The 17,212-nt window shown below is 32.0% G+C and overlaps 1 protein-coding gene across 1 annotated transcript in view; it reads left to right on the top strand.

The window, feature by feature from the left end:
* The window catches only part of SMAD2 (SMAD family member 2), a 97,867-nt gene that overhangs the window by 63,323 nt on the left and 17,332 nt on the right, over nt 1-17,212 (top strand). Inside the window, exons 3-7 of the mRNA XM_037805489.1 lie at nt 2,673-2,762; nt 3,827-4,020; nt 4,805-4,939; nt 7,800-7,874; nt 17,014-17,067. Coding sequence (XP_037661417.1) covers nt 2,673-2,762; nt 3,827-4,020; nt 4,805-4,939; nt 7,800-7,874; nt 17,014-17,067 — 548 coding nt within the window. The remainder of the gene's footprint in view (nt 1-2,672; nt 2,763-3,826; nt 4,021-4,804; nt 4,940-7,799; nt 7,875-17,013; nt 17,068-17,212) is intronic.

Here is a 17,212-nt window from a genome sequence, read left to right on the forward strand (position 1 = left end):
TTTGTCTGAGTTGTCCTGCTTATTCTTGTTTATTTTGGTATATTATGTTTGGAGTAATATTGTCTGAATTTTAAAACAATTTGATACCTTTACTGGGATTGCATTAGTATATAAATTTGGGACAACTGAAATCTGTATTATGTCTTCCTGTCTAGGAGCATGCATGTTTGTCTCTTTGCTCAGTCTCTTTCTCAGTTTTTTAGTATTGTTTAACATGTTTCTTTGTGTAGTTTTGACACATTTCTAATTACATTTATCCTGGGTGTTGTGTATATTTTGTTATGAATTGGATTCTTTTTAAAAATATTCTTGCAGAAACAAGCATAAAAATTTTACTAGGCAGAAGATAATGTGATATTTTTCAATAAAAATTTTTGTGAGGGGGGTATTACAATAAATGAGAGGACTGAGGCTTAAATAAATGTACCTGTAATGTAGGTCAGTTGGAAAGTGGCTGACTTAGGAATCCAGGCCTTTCTGCCTCTAGGTTGATTATATATTCCTTATGACTATTGTTTATTCTTCTCTGATTGCTTTCAAGGGTTAAATAAATCTCAAGTTTAGTTCTTTATACCTCCTTTAGATTCTGGTTCTTTTTTTGTTAGTCCCAGAGCTACTTGAGTGAAATATTATTACTAGTCTCATAAGAGCAGAATAGATGCTGGTTTTTGTTTGTTTGTTTGTTTTTTGTTTGTTTTTTTTTTTTTTTGGCATAAAAACAATTTTATTTGTTCTTTTAGAATCTTTTTTTTTTAAGAATAGCTTCTTGATCTGTATTTTTGTTAGTCATTTTCTTTTAGTTATTTTCCAAGTAAGAAGAGTCAGTTGTTTACTATTCCTTTTTTTTGAACTCTTTTTTTTTAAACCAACTATATAAAAAACAAATAAATAAATAAAATACAATAAAAAACATTTCGAACAGACCACAACAGGGGAGTAAGAACAAGACAACTAACCTAAGATAACTACTTTATTTCCAACATGTTCCTACTCTACCCCAAGAAAGTAACCTAATATAGCAACATTTCTGTGAACTTGTTCCTACCATACTCATCAGAAATTAACAGACTGTAGTCATTCTTGGGCATTCCCAGAACGTTAAATTTATGTTTGCTATTCATTTTGAGGTAAAGTCAGATTCACAAGACTCTGGATTTTAATTGTTTCTGTTGTGATTTAAACTACATCATGCTATATATTATACTTCCAGTAGATATTTGATGAAAGTTTTTTAAATAAAGGAACCATTTATATCATGGTTTTTAAGGCAGTGTACATCTTTGGAGAAAAAAAGAATATCTTAATCATCTTCCAATTTCTTGGCTTTTCTGATTTTTGTAGTCCAAATAAATGAAAGATAAACTAATGCAGCCTAAAAAGCAAGAGAACCTGCAGAATATCTCAAGAAGGTGCTGGAAAGTTTCTGAAAAGTCTAGTATCAATAGAAACATCTAGTATCATAGTTACTGTAGCCCTGAAAGCAGGGCATAAAATTTTCCTGCATCCAGGTCGTCCAGGTAGCACTGAAGCCTAGCATAACATGAGGTTGTGTTGCACAGCCATATGAAGTCAGCAGTTTTCACCCTTGCCCTTTGAAATGTTAATTCAGTTAGATCACTAGCAATATGTAAATTTGGAATTTTATCAATTGTTTGATTTTATTTTCAGAAGTTATTTTGAAATTTTCCCTTTTCCTCCTTGACAGCTTGATGATTTTAAAATATGTGAGAGATGGAGTTGAGTTGCAGAAATTTCCTTTTAACTAAAAAAAGTACAACTTATTACCTGCAAGACCTTGGCAGTCAGAAGTTCCGTTCCAAACTGCCTTTTAAACTCTTTCTTCTTCCCTTCTTCCACAGACTGGAAGTTACTTTGAAATGAAATAGTTGAAGGAAAAATAGGCAGAATTATTCTCTGGGCTGCCCATGGTCTGAAAGATTCATAGAAGAAAATCTTCAAGATCTTCAGATCTTTGTTTTTTAGGTGTTACTGATTAAAAAAAAAAAAACAAAAAAAAACTGGGATGTATCAAATTTTCATATTCATACTATCTTTCAGCTAACTGAAGCACTCACATACCTTGTTCAGTTCTCACAGCAATTTTTTGTCTTTTATGGTGGTACTATATTAGAATGACTTTGAAATCTGCTTTTCTGTCCTTTCTAGTGATAAAAGAGCAATAATAATATCAAATGAAACTGAATATATCTCAGCCAAAATAACCTGAAATTCTTAACTGTGAATATGTGTCTATTTTAAGTTGAATTTTTCCTATATTAAAAAATACCAGGTGACATCCATTTTTAAATTAGATAATTAAAAAAAAAAATCTTGATTGATTTCACTGTTAGTAGGTGTAATGGCATTAAATAATCTTTTGTTTTGGATAGAGAAAATTGGAGAGGACATAATAGCTGTAATTTCATTAAGCTAGAGGACATTGGTGTTCACATTTTAAAAGCATGATCATAGCTGGAGTCACATGTTCATTTTATTGGCTTCCTTCATATAGAAAATATAGTAACCGGTACTAAATGCCTGTGAAAAAATGAAGTGTATATTTTCTGGTTGAAGGAAGTATTCTGTACATTTTCCATGTTTTACATCATGGTATTTTGAATAACCATGCTTCCATGTTCACATCAATTTTTTGTTTTTCAATTTATGCACAGCACTTGCTCTGAAATTTGGGGACTGAGTACACCAAATACGATAGATCAGTGGGATACAACAGGCCTTTACAGCTTCTCTGAACAAACCAGGTGAATATTCTGCCCTCTATCAAATCCTAGAGATCTTGTGGGAGGGGGCGGTGTTTTGGAGGCCCATAGTGGGTTGCTTAGTATAATTTTGCCTAAGGATGTTTCCTTTATGTAAAATTTGGCATAGCATTTAAAATATCTGCTTGCCAGTATTAAAAGTATAGTAAATGTTTCAGCTGATGTTTTGATCAATGAAATTGGAGTTTTGATTTTTCTTTAAAACATTATATCCCCTAAAGAATAGGAGCTTTGGTAACAATATAACTTATTTTAGTTTGAGATTAGATTATAATCTGTTGTTGGCCTAATTTTTAAGTAGATACGTAACTAGTTTTCTCTAAATTTCTTGCTATCATCTAAATATCATCTTCTTTATACTAATAAATAGATAAAGTTATTTACTGAACCCCTTATATCACAATTAACACTAGGCTAATGTGGTTTTTTGTTTTGTTTTGATTTTAAATCAATCACTTTATTCTCCTTTTTGAGCATATTGGTATTTGTCCATTTCATCTCATCATATTCATCACCATCTGCATTTTTGTGTGAGCTGTATAAATATACCTTAGTATTCAAAACAGTCAGCAGCTGGGTAATGGACTACATTAGTCTGAGTAAGTTTACTGTCACATCATTGTTGGTATTTGCCATTATTCACACTAATTCCTTTTTTTGATATTCAGCCATTTGCAGAATTAAAGCCCTTAAAAGCATCCTCAGAGTTTGATTTTTAAATTAAGGTAGAAGTTGACAAAAAGTTTTTCAGATATAACTATATGATGTTCTTTTTTAAAAATCAATTTTTTTCCAAAGTGGTTAGCCATTCATTGACACTTGAACCATTGTGAAGCATATTTATAAGAAACATCTGCTAGTACTGCTGCTTACTTTTATATCAGATCCATTAAATAGTACACATTTTTCTCCCTTATTCTTACTGTAACTAACTAAATGTCTGTCATTCCTTTCTTCATACTCTTATTGTACTAATAATTTAGCCCAATATACTACACCTATTTTTTTTAAAGATCCTCCTTTCTTTTCCCCTTGCTTCCCAACAGGTCTCTTGATGGCCGTCTTCAGGTATCTCATCGAAAAGGATTGCCACATGTTATATACTGCCGGTTATGGCGCTGGCCTGATCTTCACAGTCATCATGAACTCAAAGCAATAGAAAACTGTGAATATGCTTTTAACCTTAAAAAGGATGAAGTATGCGTAAACCCTTACCACTATCAGAGAGTTGAGACACCAGGTAGGAAAATTTCAGTTTTACTTCCTTGTTTTTAATTAAATGCTTGAACTTAACTATATTTGGATACTTTTGTGACCCAGAGAAATTTTTAGTGTAAAATTCTCATAAATCACTTTAACTTCATTATATTATTTGGAGAAAAATATGTGTGTTAGATAAGCTTTGTTCAGGCATGAGTTACAGTGCTGCTGGCCATGAGTTCAGTGATAATGAATCAACTGTATATTAAATAAAGTGTCTTTAAACAGAAACTCACATAAAACAAGGCTGTGTATCAGTCAGTTGATGGACATGTTGTGAACAGAGGCTCTCAGGAATCTAAACCCCTAGGAGGAGTGGTTCAGTATTCACTAATGTAGTATTGGTAGTGACATAACTACCATGAATAATAAGAATTACTTGTCGCTATATTTTTAGAAAATTCCCTAAATCTGACTTTACAAATTCACAGAGATCTTTTCCTCAGCTTTTCCAGTGGGGGACTTAAGAACTTTTATGGTAAAATAATTTTCCAAGCTTCTCATTGTCCCCAAGAGTGCTGGATAAATTGGCACTTGGAAATTTAGGTTGTGGACTACATGTTAAGTTAAGGTTATAATCAGATTTGTCAATTTCTTTCTAGCTATGATAATACAAAATAGATGGATCCTAACTTTTAAAAATTAAGCCAGTTTCCTTTTTGGGGGTGGAGGGAAATATGATGAGATTAGGGAGAGACTTTATTAATAAACTTCCCCCCCCTTTAACTCTTGACCATTAACTTAGATTTCTTTTACCCTTTCAGTTTTGCCTCCGGTATTAGTGCCTCGGCACACTGAAATCCTAACAGAATTACCACCTCTAGATGATTACACCCATTCCATTCCAGAAAACACTAATTTCCCAGCAGGAATTGAGCCACAGAGTAATTATATCCCAGGTACGTTTTGGCTTCTGAATCTTCCAGAGCTTGGTATTGATACAAATTTTGTTCGTAATATTCAAATATTAGTAAATTGTGGTTTGACTTAAATAAAATGCTTTTAGATTTTGAATAGAAAAAATATGATTTGCTGGCATTATTTTGTGAATTGTGTAAGCCTAGTGCTTTAAACATTTTTGTCTGGAGAAAGTTTTACTTTATATTTCATTTTCTTTTGCAGTGGCTTTAATCAAAGTACTGTGAGAAGCAGAAAGGAAAAGATCTTAGTAAGTTTGTCTCAGTTGTTGAAGCTGAGAGAGATGCAGAATGTAAGCAAAATAAATGGTACAGGAAAAAAGTATTCCTGAAACAAAGGAAATTAAGAATTGACAAAATTATCACTTTTTCTTTGATAGTTTGATTATAAAGAGACATTTAGCATTCCTACAGGAGATAAAATAAATATTTTAGTTCTGTAGACATAGTGACATTTGTATGTTGGACAAAAACAGGAAAACTCTTTTAGTTCTATTTCATCTGGGCCTCAGTAACTCCTGATGAAAAGTGAATGTTCTTACTTAATGGTTCTCAAATTCCTCTTCCAACTCTTGTAGTATGTGATGCTGAGTAATATTCCACAATGCAGTAACTGCTCATTTTGTTTTCACTATTTTTTAAGAGATCACCTAATATTTTCTTACTTTCCTTGTCTGTCTCTCTTTTTGTTGTTGTTTCTAGCAAAAGTGAAGGTATTATTTTAGGACGAGGATTAAGCTATAAATTGTTTTTTTAGTGTCTTTTTTTCTCCTTTCTTTGCTAATGTTTCTCTATTCCTGTTTCTGTTTGTACAACTGAAAATATGTAAAGAATATAGAGTTTCAAGTACGTTAAAAATATTTAATGTTTCTCATCATGGAAATAATATTTGTTCATTGAAGACAATTTTAACAACATAAGTAAAGAGTAAATTGTTTTTTCAATAGCTAATTTTACAAATGGAGAGTGATTTCTGATTGTTTTAATGAGCATTTCTTTGATTACTATTTTCTAAAGAAGGATTTAAGACTGCTTTTTGGGTAACTGGGAAACAGACTTTTTGAGAAGTTAGAAGAGGGTAGATTGGGATATAGTGTGATGTACTAGGATGATGGTAAAAAAGCAGGATCATAAAATAGGACATTTCTTAGGTAGAAAAATTTGGTCTTTCTTTCATGGACTTGTCTGGGAATGGAGTTATGTGTATGTATGTAGAGGGGGAGCATAAGAGGCGTTTTAAGTCTGGAGGAATCAGTATTATTCAACGATATTAGAAAAGTGAGGTGTAAGCATACAGTTTTGTAAGACGTATGCCCAATAATTATTTGGAAAGATGTTAATCACAATATTTAATGGCTTTCCTTGTGGAGACATTTGGGCTGATATTTCCTTTCTTCTTTATTTTATTTATTTAGATTTGGATGTTTTGCAAAGTAGAAAATAAAAAATGAACTATACCTGTTTGCTTTTCTGGACATTAGGGCTTTACCAGCTCTAGTTGATAGCAAGACCTTAGGTTCACTTTTTATTCTATTTCAAAATAACACTTTCTCCAAAATGGTAATAGCTTTATTATTTAATATTTTATAAATAGTAATGGAGAAAAAAATTTTTAATGCAATAGAATAAAGCTTTTTGAAGTTGAGTATTTTTATTTAGACCTTTGAGACTTTGATGGTTAAACTGGAAAAACTTAACTCTTTATTAGCTTTAACCTTTAAAATTATGCTAATAATGTATATTATCATTCTCAGTTTTGTGTCATTTTAGTAGTGTTTAGTTATATGAACTTATCTTAATTTATTTTTAGAATCGCAGTATTTAAAATTTTGGGGTACTGACATTTGAATGAAAGGTTTAATACTTAAGATAAAATTTATGGGTTAACTTCTTAAAGGGAGATTGTAAAGGGACAATGAATGAAAAACCTTAAGCCACATCTCCCTGCTCCCCCTTTTGGTAATTGAAAAGTTAGTTATGTGTCTGCATTATCTTGAATTGCTTAAAACTGTCCAGCAATGTTAAAGTGCTGAAAATCATTTCAACTTATTTTACCTCTTTGAAATTGTAATCAGTGGAGAGGAAGAAATTTTGTATAAATATTTTTATATTACTTGAAGCTTACTTAGTTATGAAGTCATATATTCCTGAACATAAATTTTTTGGTCATAAAGTATGTTGGAAGTGACCCATTAGAATTCCAGTATTTATTTTCAGGGATTATTTTACCTATGTTTTGTGCAAGAGTCTATATTTGAATTTAATTTCCTGCTTCAGACATTCATCATTCACCAGTTAGAAATTCCTAGGAAAATGTACTTTTTAGGTAGAATTCAGGCTAGACCAGTCTTGGGCCATATTACCATATTTTGCCCTATAAAACTTAGTGTAAAAACATTTTTATTTCTCTTGTAATCTGAAATTATGTGTGTGTGGTATATCCTTTAATCATCTCCTAAGTACCCATCCATGAAGTCCATTAGTTAAAAAACACTGTAGTTACTAATGTCTTTGAAGCATACTGATACAGAACTGAGGCATCTTTCAAGTTACATTTTTGGCTCTTGCCCCAGAAAATGTACATTTGGGAATTAGCCAGATGTGTAAATAAGGGCTAGGAAAATATGCCCAGAGAGCTTGATTATATTACAGGTACGTTTTAATGATTTACCTACAAGGCTTGGATCAAAAACTGAATCAGAAACCTTTAGCATCCAATATTGTTTTTATGTAACATTCTTATGTGTTATTTGGAGTGATTGGTTGGCTATTTTGATAGTTGGGAGAAAAGGTGGTAAGATTAAGTTGCAGTTATACTTGATTTGGTGCTTAATCTTTATAGAAACGCCACCTCCTGGATATATCAGTGAAGATGGAGAAACAAGTGATCAACAGTTGAACCAAAGCATGGATACAGGTAAACAGTGTCTTTCAAAATTCCTCAATAGTTAGATATACATTTCTTGCCTTGTTAAAAACTCCTAAGAATTACTTCTCTTAAATTTAGAGAAGTTGGGAAATGAACCAAAAAAAGGAATCTTTTATCTTTATCAAATCATATCTGAGCCGTCATAGGAGGGGTGTCGGGGTGGGGAAATGTGTCAGTGAAAAATTAACTTATGCTACCCTGCAGAATAATTATTAGATTATCTGTTGTGAGAGTAAATGAAAATTTGCGGACACTCAGATGTTTTTTGGTTTTAAGTATTCTGTGCTTCTGTTTAAAGTTTTAGTTGCCCTGTGAATAAACGTGTCTTTGTGATAAATACCCTAATTAGCCTGATAACAGGTTTTCAGTTGAATTTGGGAGTGAGGGAGGTGATTACTTTTTCAGTGTTCTTTAACTTAATGGAAAATCCTTAATTACAGTAGAAGATAGTTTTCACAAAATACCTTATACCTGTCCTGATTCTGATAATTTTCTGATATTTCAACTCCAAACACAGTGATGATGAAAAAGCTTTAAAATAGTTGTCATATAATAAAATGTATAACCCACCAGAACTGAAAGGTTACCAGTGAAGTAGCTGTGATGTCATTGCAATTTTCTATTTTGATCCATATCTATCCTGTCTGTTTATTAAGGTTGAATACCTTAATATCATAATACCATAAGCCTTTCTACGCATTTTAGTCCATTCTACAGTTATTATAATCTAAGTTCTTTTTAAATGGATTAACACTGGAAAAGGGTGGGGGGCTTTTATAATAATCTATTGTTTAAATCCTTCCATTATTTAGACTCCCAGGTAAAGAAGCTTCTGTTGTAGCTAATCATAATTATGGCTATTGGTAGCATCAGATAACCAAGAAAGGTAGATAACTGACAATCACTGGAAATAATATGTTGCAAGTTTTTAATGCAATTGTCTATATTTGGCTTTCAAAAACTACCTTGCTAACATGACTGGGTGTTGAAGAACTGTCTCCCTGAACCTGTGTGGCATTTCAAAGTGAATGACATGAAAAGATGCTTAACACAGTTAGTTACTACGGAAATGCAAATCCAGATCACACTGAGATACTGCTTGACATCTATAATAAAAAGAAGGACAATATCAAGTGTTGGCAAGGATGTAGAGAAATTGGAATCCTCATGTGTTGCTGGTGGAAATGTGAAATGGTGCAGCCGCTTTGGAAAGCAGTATGGCTGTTCTCTAAAATGAAAGAGTTACCTTAAGACCCACCAATTCCACTTCTAGCTATATACCCAAGAGAAATTTCATTTTCTTGCTTGCAGTATGTCCACACAAGTTGTCCATGAGTGTTCATAACAGATTATTCATAATAGTCCAAAAGTAGAAACCATGCTAATGTCTATCAAGTGATTAATGGATAAATAAAATGAGTTATGTCTATACAGTAGAATACTACCATGCTAATGTCTATCAAGTGATTAATGGATAAATAAAATGAGTTATGTCTATACAGTAGAATACTATTTGGCCATATAAAAGAATGAAGTACTCATACATGTTGCATCATGGATGAACCTTGAAATCATATTGTTAAGTGAAAGAAACCATGCACAAAAGGCTTCAAGGATTCCAGTTGATGCACAGATACCTCCTTGATGGAACATGAGAGGATCAGTGAGTATAATCACTGCTTTATGGTAAATGAATCAAAAAGAAAACAAGCTGAATCAGCCAAAATTGATCAAATTTTGGGGGCTTTCTTAGAAACCTAAGCTAATATTTCTTATGCTGTTTCAGCTGGAAATGTTATTGACTTTCAAAATGACACATTTAAAGTTACTTCCTATAATGATAATGTGAATATCCAATTCATGAAATGCCAAAAGGCATTTTGCCTATCGGTCTTTTGCCTGCCATTGATTTTGTTTCACAGTGCCACTGCAAGAAAGAGTTCCAACTGGTTCAGGGCCCCAGTGTAGAACAAAATTGGCCTCTTTCTAAACTCTCCAGTTCATACGTCCCCTGGTGAGGAAGATAATTAAATGTTCATCTTTTACCCCCTTTTGGGATAGAATGAGTTAATATTTTTCAAAAGGTCTGTCAGTGGACAAATTAAGCGGAATAAGGAACAGTATGAACCAGCACCTATTACTGTTTTGCTTTTTATTTTTATTAAATTGCTCTGGTCAAGTCTTCATTTAAAGTCTTTTGGACATTAGCGATCAGGTTGGGTATCATAAAAATTTAAAAGTTGGATTCACCTTTGTAGTCTGATGTGAACAGCCCCTTTTCAACTCATGGTTGATTTTTATGGAAATGTTTGTTCAAACTGGTATACAGAGAAATAGTGTCTGTTAATGGATACTAAGATATGAATTCAACATCCATTGTTCAGTTTTGAATCTGAATAATAATTTTGAATTATAAATGTAACTGTGCTTGTCTAGGATATAATAGTGCAGGATCCATATGTTTTTTGATTCTGTATATGTCAGTGGTAAGTTTTTACGCGAATGTACTAAAAATGTACATATGTTTAGTATTTATAAATTAAATATGTACTTACTGTACATTCTAAAGCCTACACACAAATTAGAAATTAAAGAATGAGTTGAAATAAATAAAAATAATTTATTTTTTTTATTATTTTCTTCCTGTAAGCCAAGAAATCATTTTGTTTGCCTCTAGATGGAGTTTACATACCCCACTTAAGAGACCGCTATTAAAACCAAATGCATATAATTAGGATGGCATGATCAGACTCTGAGCCAGAGTACCTGTGTTTGAATTGTACCTTTTCCATATAGTAGCTGGATAGCCTAGACACTGATTTTCCTTATCTATAACATAAGGATAATTATAGCACATAACTCATAGGGTTATTAAGAGGGTTAATATTTATAAAGCAAATAAAAGTATTCCCAGCTCATACTATACTATATGAGTGTATAAGAGGTTAAACCCTTAAGAAAAAGGAAGAAAATTGATTATACAAAGATTTGAAGGAAAATGAGGAATTGACATCCGGAGGCAGAAGCATTTCACCTTCATGATTAGGATCACCTCTGTCAAGTAGGAAAGTAGGTTATTAGTCAAGATTGAGAGGTCTGTTTTGAGAACTTCCAGATAATAATCTTATTGTCTGTGCCATCTTTCTGCACTGTTTTGTAGTTTTCCATGTAGATATCTAGCATATCTTACTTTAGATACATTCCTTAGTATTTTGCATTTTTATTATGTTATTTATAAATTTTATTTTTCATTTCTTTGTTCCTAGGATATAGAAAAAAATCAATTTTTGTATATTGATCTCTTTTTTCCTGCAATCTTGCTAAATTCACTTTTGGGTTCTAGTATATTTTGTAGATTCTTGAGGTTTTCTATATATGCAACCATGTAATCTGTGAATAAAGACAGTGTTCCTTTTTCCTTTCCAATCTTTATGTCATATTTCTTTTTCTGTCCTGGGTAAGACTCTCTGGTAAAATGTTGAAAAAAAGGGCATAAGAATGGAGATTTAGTATCATCACAGATCTTAGGGGGAATGCATTCGGTTAATCACCATTTAGTACAGTGTTAGCTCTGGATGTTTCATGGATTTCCTTTATCACATTGAGGAACTTCCCTTCAATTCCTAGTGTTCTGAGTGTCTTTTTGTGAATGATTGTTTAATTTTGTCCAGTGCTTTTCTGCATCTATTGAAAGGATCATATGGTTTTCTTCCTTTATTCTTTGTGGTGAATTCCACTTAAGTGATTTTTCAATGACAGACAAAGCCTTATTTGGTTATGGTGAATTATCCTTTTAAAATATTTATATATTTGGTTTGCTAATGTTTTATTAAGGATTTTTACATTTATGTTTATGAGGGATTTGGGGTCTGTGGTTTCCTTTTCTTTATAATGTTTTATGTAGTTTAATGTCAGGATGATCTAGCCTCATAAAACGTATTAGAAAGGGTTTTCTCCTATTTTCTGAAAAAGTTTATGTAAGATTGGTATTTTTTCTTAAATGTTTGATGTCCTATTTTTTATTTCTAATATTGGTAATTTGAGTTTTCTCTTTTATTCTTGCTAATTCTTTCCAGAGATTTATCAATTGTATTAATATTTTCAAGAACTGATTCTTGTCTTGTTAGTTTTTTTCTTATTGTCTTTGTTTGTTTTCTTCTTATTGTCTTTGTTTTCTTCATTCCTTCTTGGAGACATTCATCCATTTGTTTCAGCACCAGTTGTTGAAGAGACTTTCTTTTTTCCATTGATTAGCCTTGGCTCATTTGTTGAAAATCTAGTGATAATGTTTATCTCTGTCTAACTTTTGGTCAACTATTCAGTCCATTTAATGAATTCTCCATTTCAGATATTCTATTTTCCAGTTTTATGATTTTCATTTTAAAGTCTTTATATGCTAATTCTAGTGTCTTGGTTATTTATTGGTCTGCTTCTGTTTGACTGTTAGTTCTCTTAGCTATGAGTCAATTTTTACTTCTTGTTCTCATTTTTAAAAATCTGATACCAGATACTGTGTATAAAATAAATGTAGAGAGTAGTGCAGACAATATTTTCCCTCTGAAAGAAGCCATTTCAGCCAGCCAGGTTGAGGAGCTGATCTCTTAGGGGTAATTAGGAATTGAGGTGAATGGTTGATGATGTGATGCTTCATTTAGTATTAGATCACCTTAGATTTGGGGTGGGAGTCCTGCCCCCTGCCCAAAACTTCTTGTGTTGCGATATACTTAGCTAAAAATGTAGTGATTGGGATTGGCTAGTAAAGAGGACTGTCTTAGGGCTTAGGGCTTCTCAGATTCAGATTACCTGTGGGAGGCTCTTAAAATTTTGGTTAGTTTCTCCTTTGGCAGCTGTCTGTATCCTGACCTGGCAGGTGCCCCCAAGAATGAAAGTGGTTATCATTCTCTCCTTGCCTAGAAAGAGCTCATCTCTCTCTGTATAGGGATTTAAACTTAAATGACTTATTTGCATCATTTAGATGCATTTATTTAATTGAATTAGATGCATGATTTAAATAATTTATTTAGCTTTAGACTTATTTGCATCCATAGCTCTCTTAAAAGAAAAATATGATTTTTTAGCTTATTTGATGTTTTCTTATTTTTATTATGGGTGCAAGGGTTTTTCCCAGTCTTCTACAATAATTGGAATACTGTAGGAGTTCTTGAAAATAAAAAAAAAAGGAAAAGCAAGTTTGTTTTCATCATGAACAGAATTCATGCTCATAGAAACTTGGAAATGCATAGAACATAATAAAGAAACATGAGGAAAATGATCATATGTTGTGTGTCAAGCTGGATTTTGACATATTCCATTATTTTTGTAGATTCTTTTATAGATAAAACTACATGTAATGTTATATTCCTTTTTGGGGAGAGTTGAGCTTACCTTCATATTTCTACCATTACTGCATGTCAAAAAGTTGAACAGTATTTTATAGATTAGTTATGACACAGTATTTTGAATTACACAACAAATGGATGTTCAGTATAAAAAATTAGAAAGCACAGCTAGGTAAAAGAAGGATGTGTAAGCATTCCATGTAATTATATCATCTGTCAATAATTTTAATTTTAAAATATTGAGTGTTTACTAAAAGAAAATCAGCATTGTGATGAACATCATAGAAAAACAACTAGAAAGTGACAGAGGAATTCATACCTAGGATGTCAGATTTTAGAAAGCCTGGTGTCTACTACTATACTGAACTACCTTTGGTTACTTTCAGATGACACAGGGAGAAATGAGTGCTTTTGAGATATGTTTCTGAGTTAGGACTCAATTGATGTTTAGGTAGGGACAAGGTTATAGGATTAACACAGCATGATTCCCAGTTTTCTGAAAGGTTTGTGAAAGTAATTGATCTCTACTCAGTAAATTAGATTTTTTTAAGCATATATTTTAAACCTTTTTTGAATGTTAGTTCTTCAGGATTATATTTCTGTAATATGAAAACAAAGGAGATAAAATAAATGATTGTGAGTCCTTTAGTTTTTCTGCCTGTATTTACTATATCTGCTTTTTTGAAAGAATGAAAGTATTTTTATTTTTTCATTTGTATGATATTAATTTATGATTTTGTTAATACACTAAAGCTTATAAGACAATATATTTCTTTACCATTAATTTTGTTCAGGAAATTTGAACTAACTTAATACCCCTCAAAATAAATCTTAAACATGTAACTCATCTCATACCAAAATGAATTCCATTTGAAGCAAACACTTAAACATGAAAAATGAAACTCTACAATTTCTAGGACTTGACATTGAATAATGTTTTTCATAATCTGAGCAAGAAATGTACAAGACATAAAACCATAGGAGATTGGTAAATTTGAAAAAAATTAAAAGTAAGGTTAAGAATGTAACCTTGAAAGATATAAGAAAACAAACAAAAAACTAGGGGCAATATTTGCAGAGGGATGACAGGTCTAATAATTGATTTCTATGTTTAAAAACTCTTATACATCAAAAGGAAAAAGACAGTAGTTGATAGAAAAATGGACCAAAAAGAACGTGAATATACTTGAAACAAAGACATAAGAGTTGCCTCTTAAAACTTTCAGGTTGGCAGATGTCAACCTATTTGACAATGAAGATAGGGTGTGAAGAAACATTAACTCATCCATTGGTGGGACAAAATAATTTTTGAAGAGTATTTTAGCACTTATTTATAAAAATTGAGCACATTCCTTTTGATCTAATATTTCTTCTTTGACAAATTTGATGAATGTATTTTACAAACATGCAAATTTGTATACAAAGATGCATGCGCCAGTGATTTCTCTAGATGTGTTAGCTGCAAGTAACAAATCACTGATTTGAACTGCCCTTAAACTGTGAAGATATTTTTTTCATAACTGGATGTCCCTTGGTAGGCCAGAATTCAGTAGTAACATTTATATTTTAATAATTAATAGGTTAATTATAAATTATTTGCCTCAGTTTTTTAAACATTCTCAAAGCTTCTAATACCTGGCAAATTGTTTGCTTAATTTAAATTTTATTTTATGTGTGTTTTAATGAACCTTTCTTTTTATAATTTATAATTCTAATTTTTTATCATGTCTGACTGAATTCCTATTGGTCTAACTTATGAACTGTGACCCTACTGATTTTCTGGTTACTTCTATATTGAGTATTTAACAGATGAGTAAACAGTTAAAAGATATGAATAATTGGGCAGTTTCCTCCATTTCTAATAGTGGCTTTGTTTATGTTATATCTGTTTCAGGAAACAGCAGTGAGTTTTAGTTCATTGTTCTAAATATATTTTGACCTTTCTTAGTTTGCCAACAGATTTTTCAAACTGAGGAACAAAAAAAGAACATAAAGAAACTTAATTTTGCTACAGAAGACTGTTCTGTCTTCTAAAAATTATCACCTGTTCTCTATTTCTGATTCGTCAGTTTATGTAGGGGCTGCTATTTTACCTTTCTTGCCTGGTATTTTATCTCATGGTTATAATGGTATGTGTTTTGGAGTTTGGGGGAGGGCAGGCGACACCCAAGGGGGTCTGACTTGTATTATTCTACATCTGTGTTATTAGTGTGCATTGGAAGCTTGGTAGCTGTATGTCATACTCTGTTAGATAACTAACTTTCCCCAAAGCGTAGAGAATGATGATCATAAAACATAAAATGTATCCTGTAATTATAATAAGGTCATTTGACAACATTTACAACAAATGTATTTTAAAATTTAATTGCATGGAATTGAGCAAAGTAGCCTCATAATTCTTATTTACTATGTCTGTAGTTGTTCCCTCTTTCTCTTATTTTGCATATTTATACTTGTCACCCCCCTATTTGATTAGATTAGCTCACTTATCTTAAACTGGAAAAATGAATAATTTTCCAAGACCATGTAATTTACCAAAACTGACTCCACGTGGTAGAGCTATCCTAATAGTCTTTTATAGAAGAAATAAAGGTCTCAAAGTGTACCTTAGAAAATTATTAATTGTAGCAATTCCACAGGAGAATTAAAGAATGCATTATCACAGTGCTATTTAAACTATTTGTTTTTTTTTTACAAATAGCTCCTAGATTGTCTTTTTGAGGCAGCATAACATTGGTCTCAAAACCAGGCAAACAGCACAAACACAAAATCTATAGACCAATGTTGCTTGAATACTGATGTAAAACTTCGAAGTAAAGTAATTGTTTCTCTCTCAGTCTCCAGCCTGTGTTGTGCTTATGGGACGATTATAGAAGGTTTCTCTTAAAGTCAAGAAGAAGACAAAAATACCCACTGTTGGCAATCTGTGACATAAACCCCAAAATGATTGATAAATCAAATAAACAATTTTAAATGTTGCATGACCAAAACAAGTTTAAAGCTTCTCATGCTCACCTATAAGAGAAATGCAACTTAAAACTATACTCACTGAAAGAGCACATTTTCATCTCTCAACAATAACATCATGAGACACACTGTTAACAAGAGCATAAACTGGTTCAACCTCTATGGATGCCATTTTTGGCAAAATCTATCAAAATTACAGATACACAAACCCTTTTGCCTGGCACTTGCCCCTTTAGGAGTTTATCCTGCCTAAAAGTATGCAAAATGTACAAGGTTAAATGTTGCAGTCCTGTTTCTTATAGCAAAATATTGGAAATATCCTGAATATCCATGGATATGGGACCATAATGTAATGTTGTGAATAATAGCTGTGAATAAAATCAGTAAATACATAGAAGAGTAAATAAGGATATGTATCAACATAAACAGTCTTTGATAGAATAAGTGTTATAAAAGGAAAGTTTGGAAACGCATGTTAGCATTTGTATATAAAAAAGGGCACAGAACAGAAATACGTTTGTTTGTATGGTTCATGAAGTGATTCTGGAAAAGTATACAAGGAACTGGTAATATTGGATGCCTTTGGGGAGGGGAGCTTGGTGGCGGGAAGCCAGGAGTATGTTTTATGTAGTGAGCAAACCCCCCCCCCCCCCAATAAACTAAAACAAAGCAGTTGTGTATTTTGAAATGTTGTAATTTAAATTACTTGTGTATTATTTGCAATCACTAAATTACAACCAAATACAACCAATTTTATTATTTGGTCAGAAGTTCTGGAAATACTTCAGCATCTATTATAAAATTGAATCTCTTTGTTTCAGGATCTCCAGCAGAACTGTCTCCTACTACTCTTTCCCCAGTTAATCATAGCTTGGGTAAGTTGCAAATACTCCCCCCCACCATTCTTACATACATTTAGTAAAATGTCCTCCCTGGTAACTATTTTTCACATATATGAGAGAGAGTATGATGAATAATCAAATAATTGTTCAGATGGTTTGTATTAGTGCTTTTTTACAA

This window comes from Choloepus didactylus, chromosome 16 (genome assembly GCF_015220235.1).
Source record: "Choloepus didactylus isolate mChoDid1 chromosome 16, mChoDid1.pri, whole genome shotgun sequence".
NCBI lineage: Eukaryota > Metazoa > Chordata > Mammalia > Pilosa > Megalonychidae > Choloepus > Choloepus didactylus.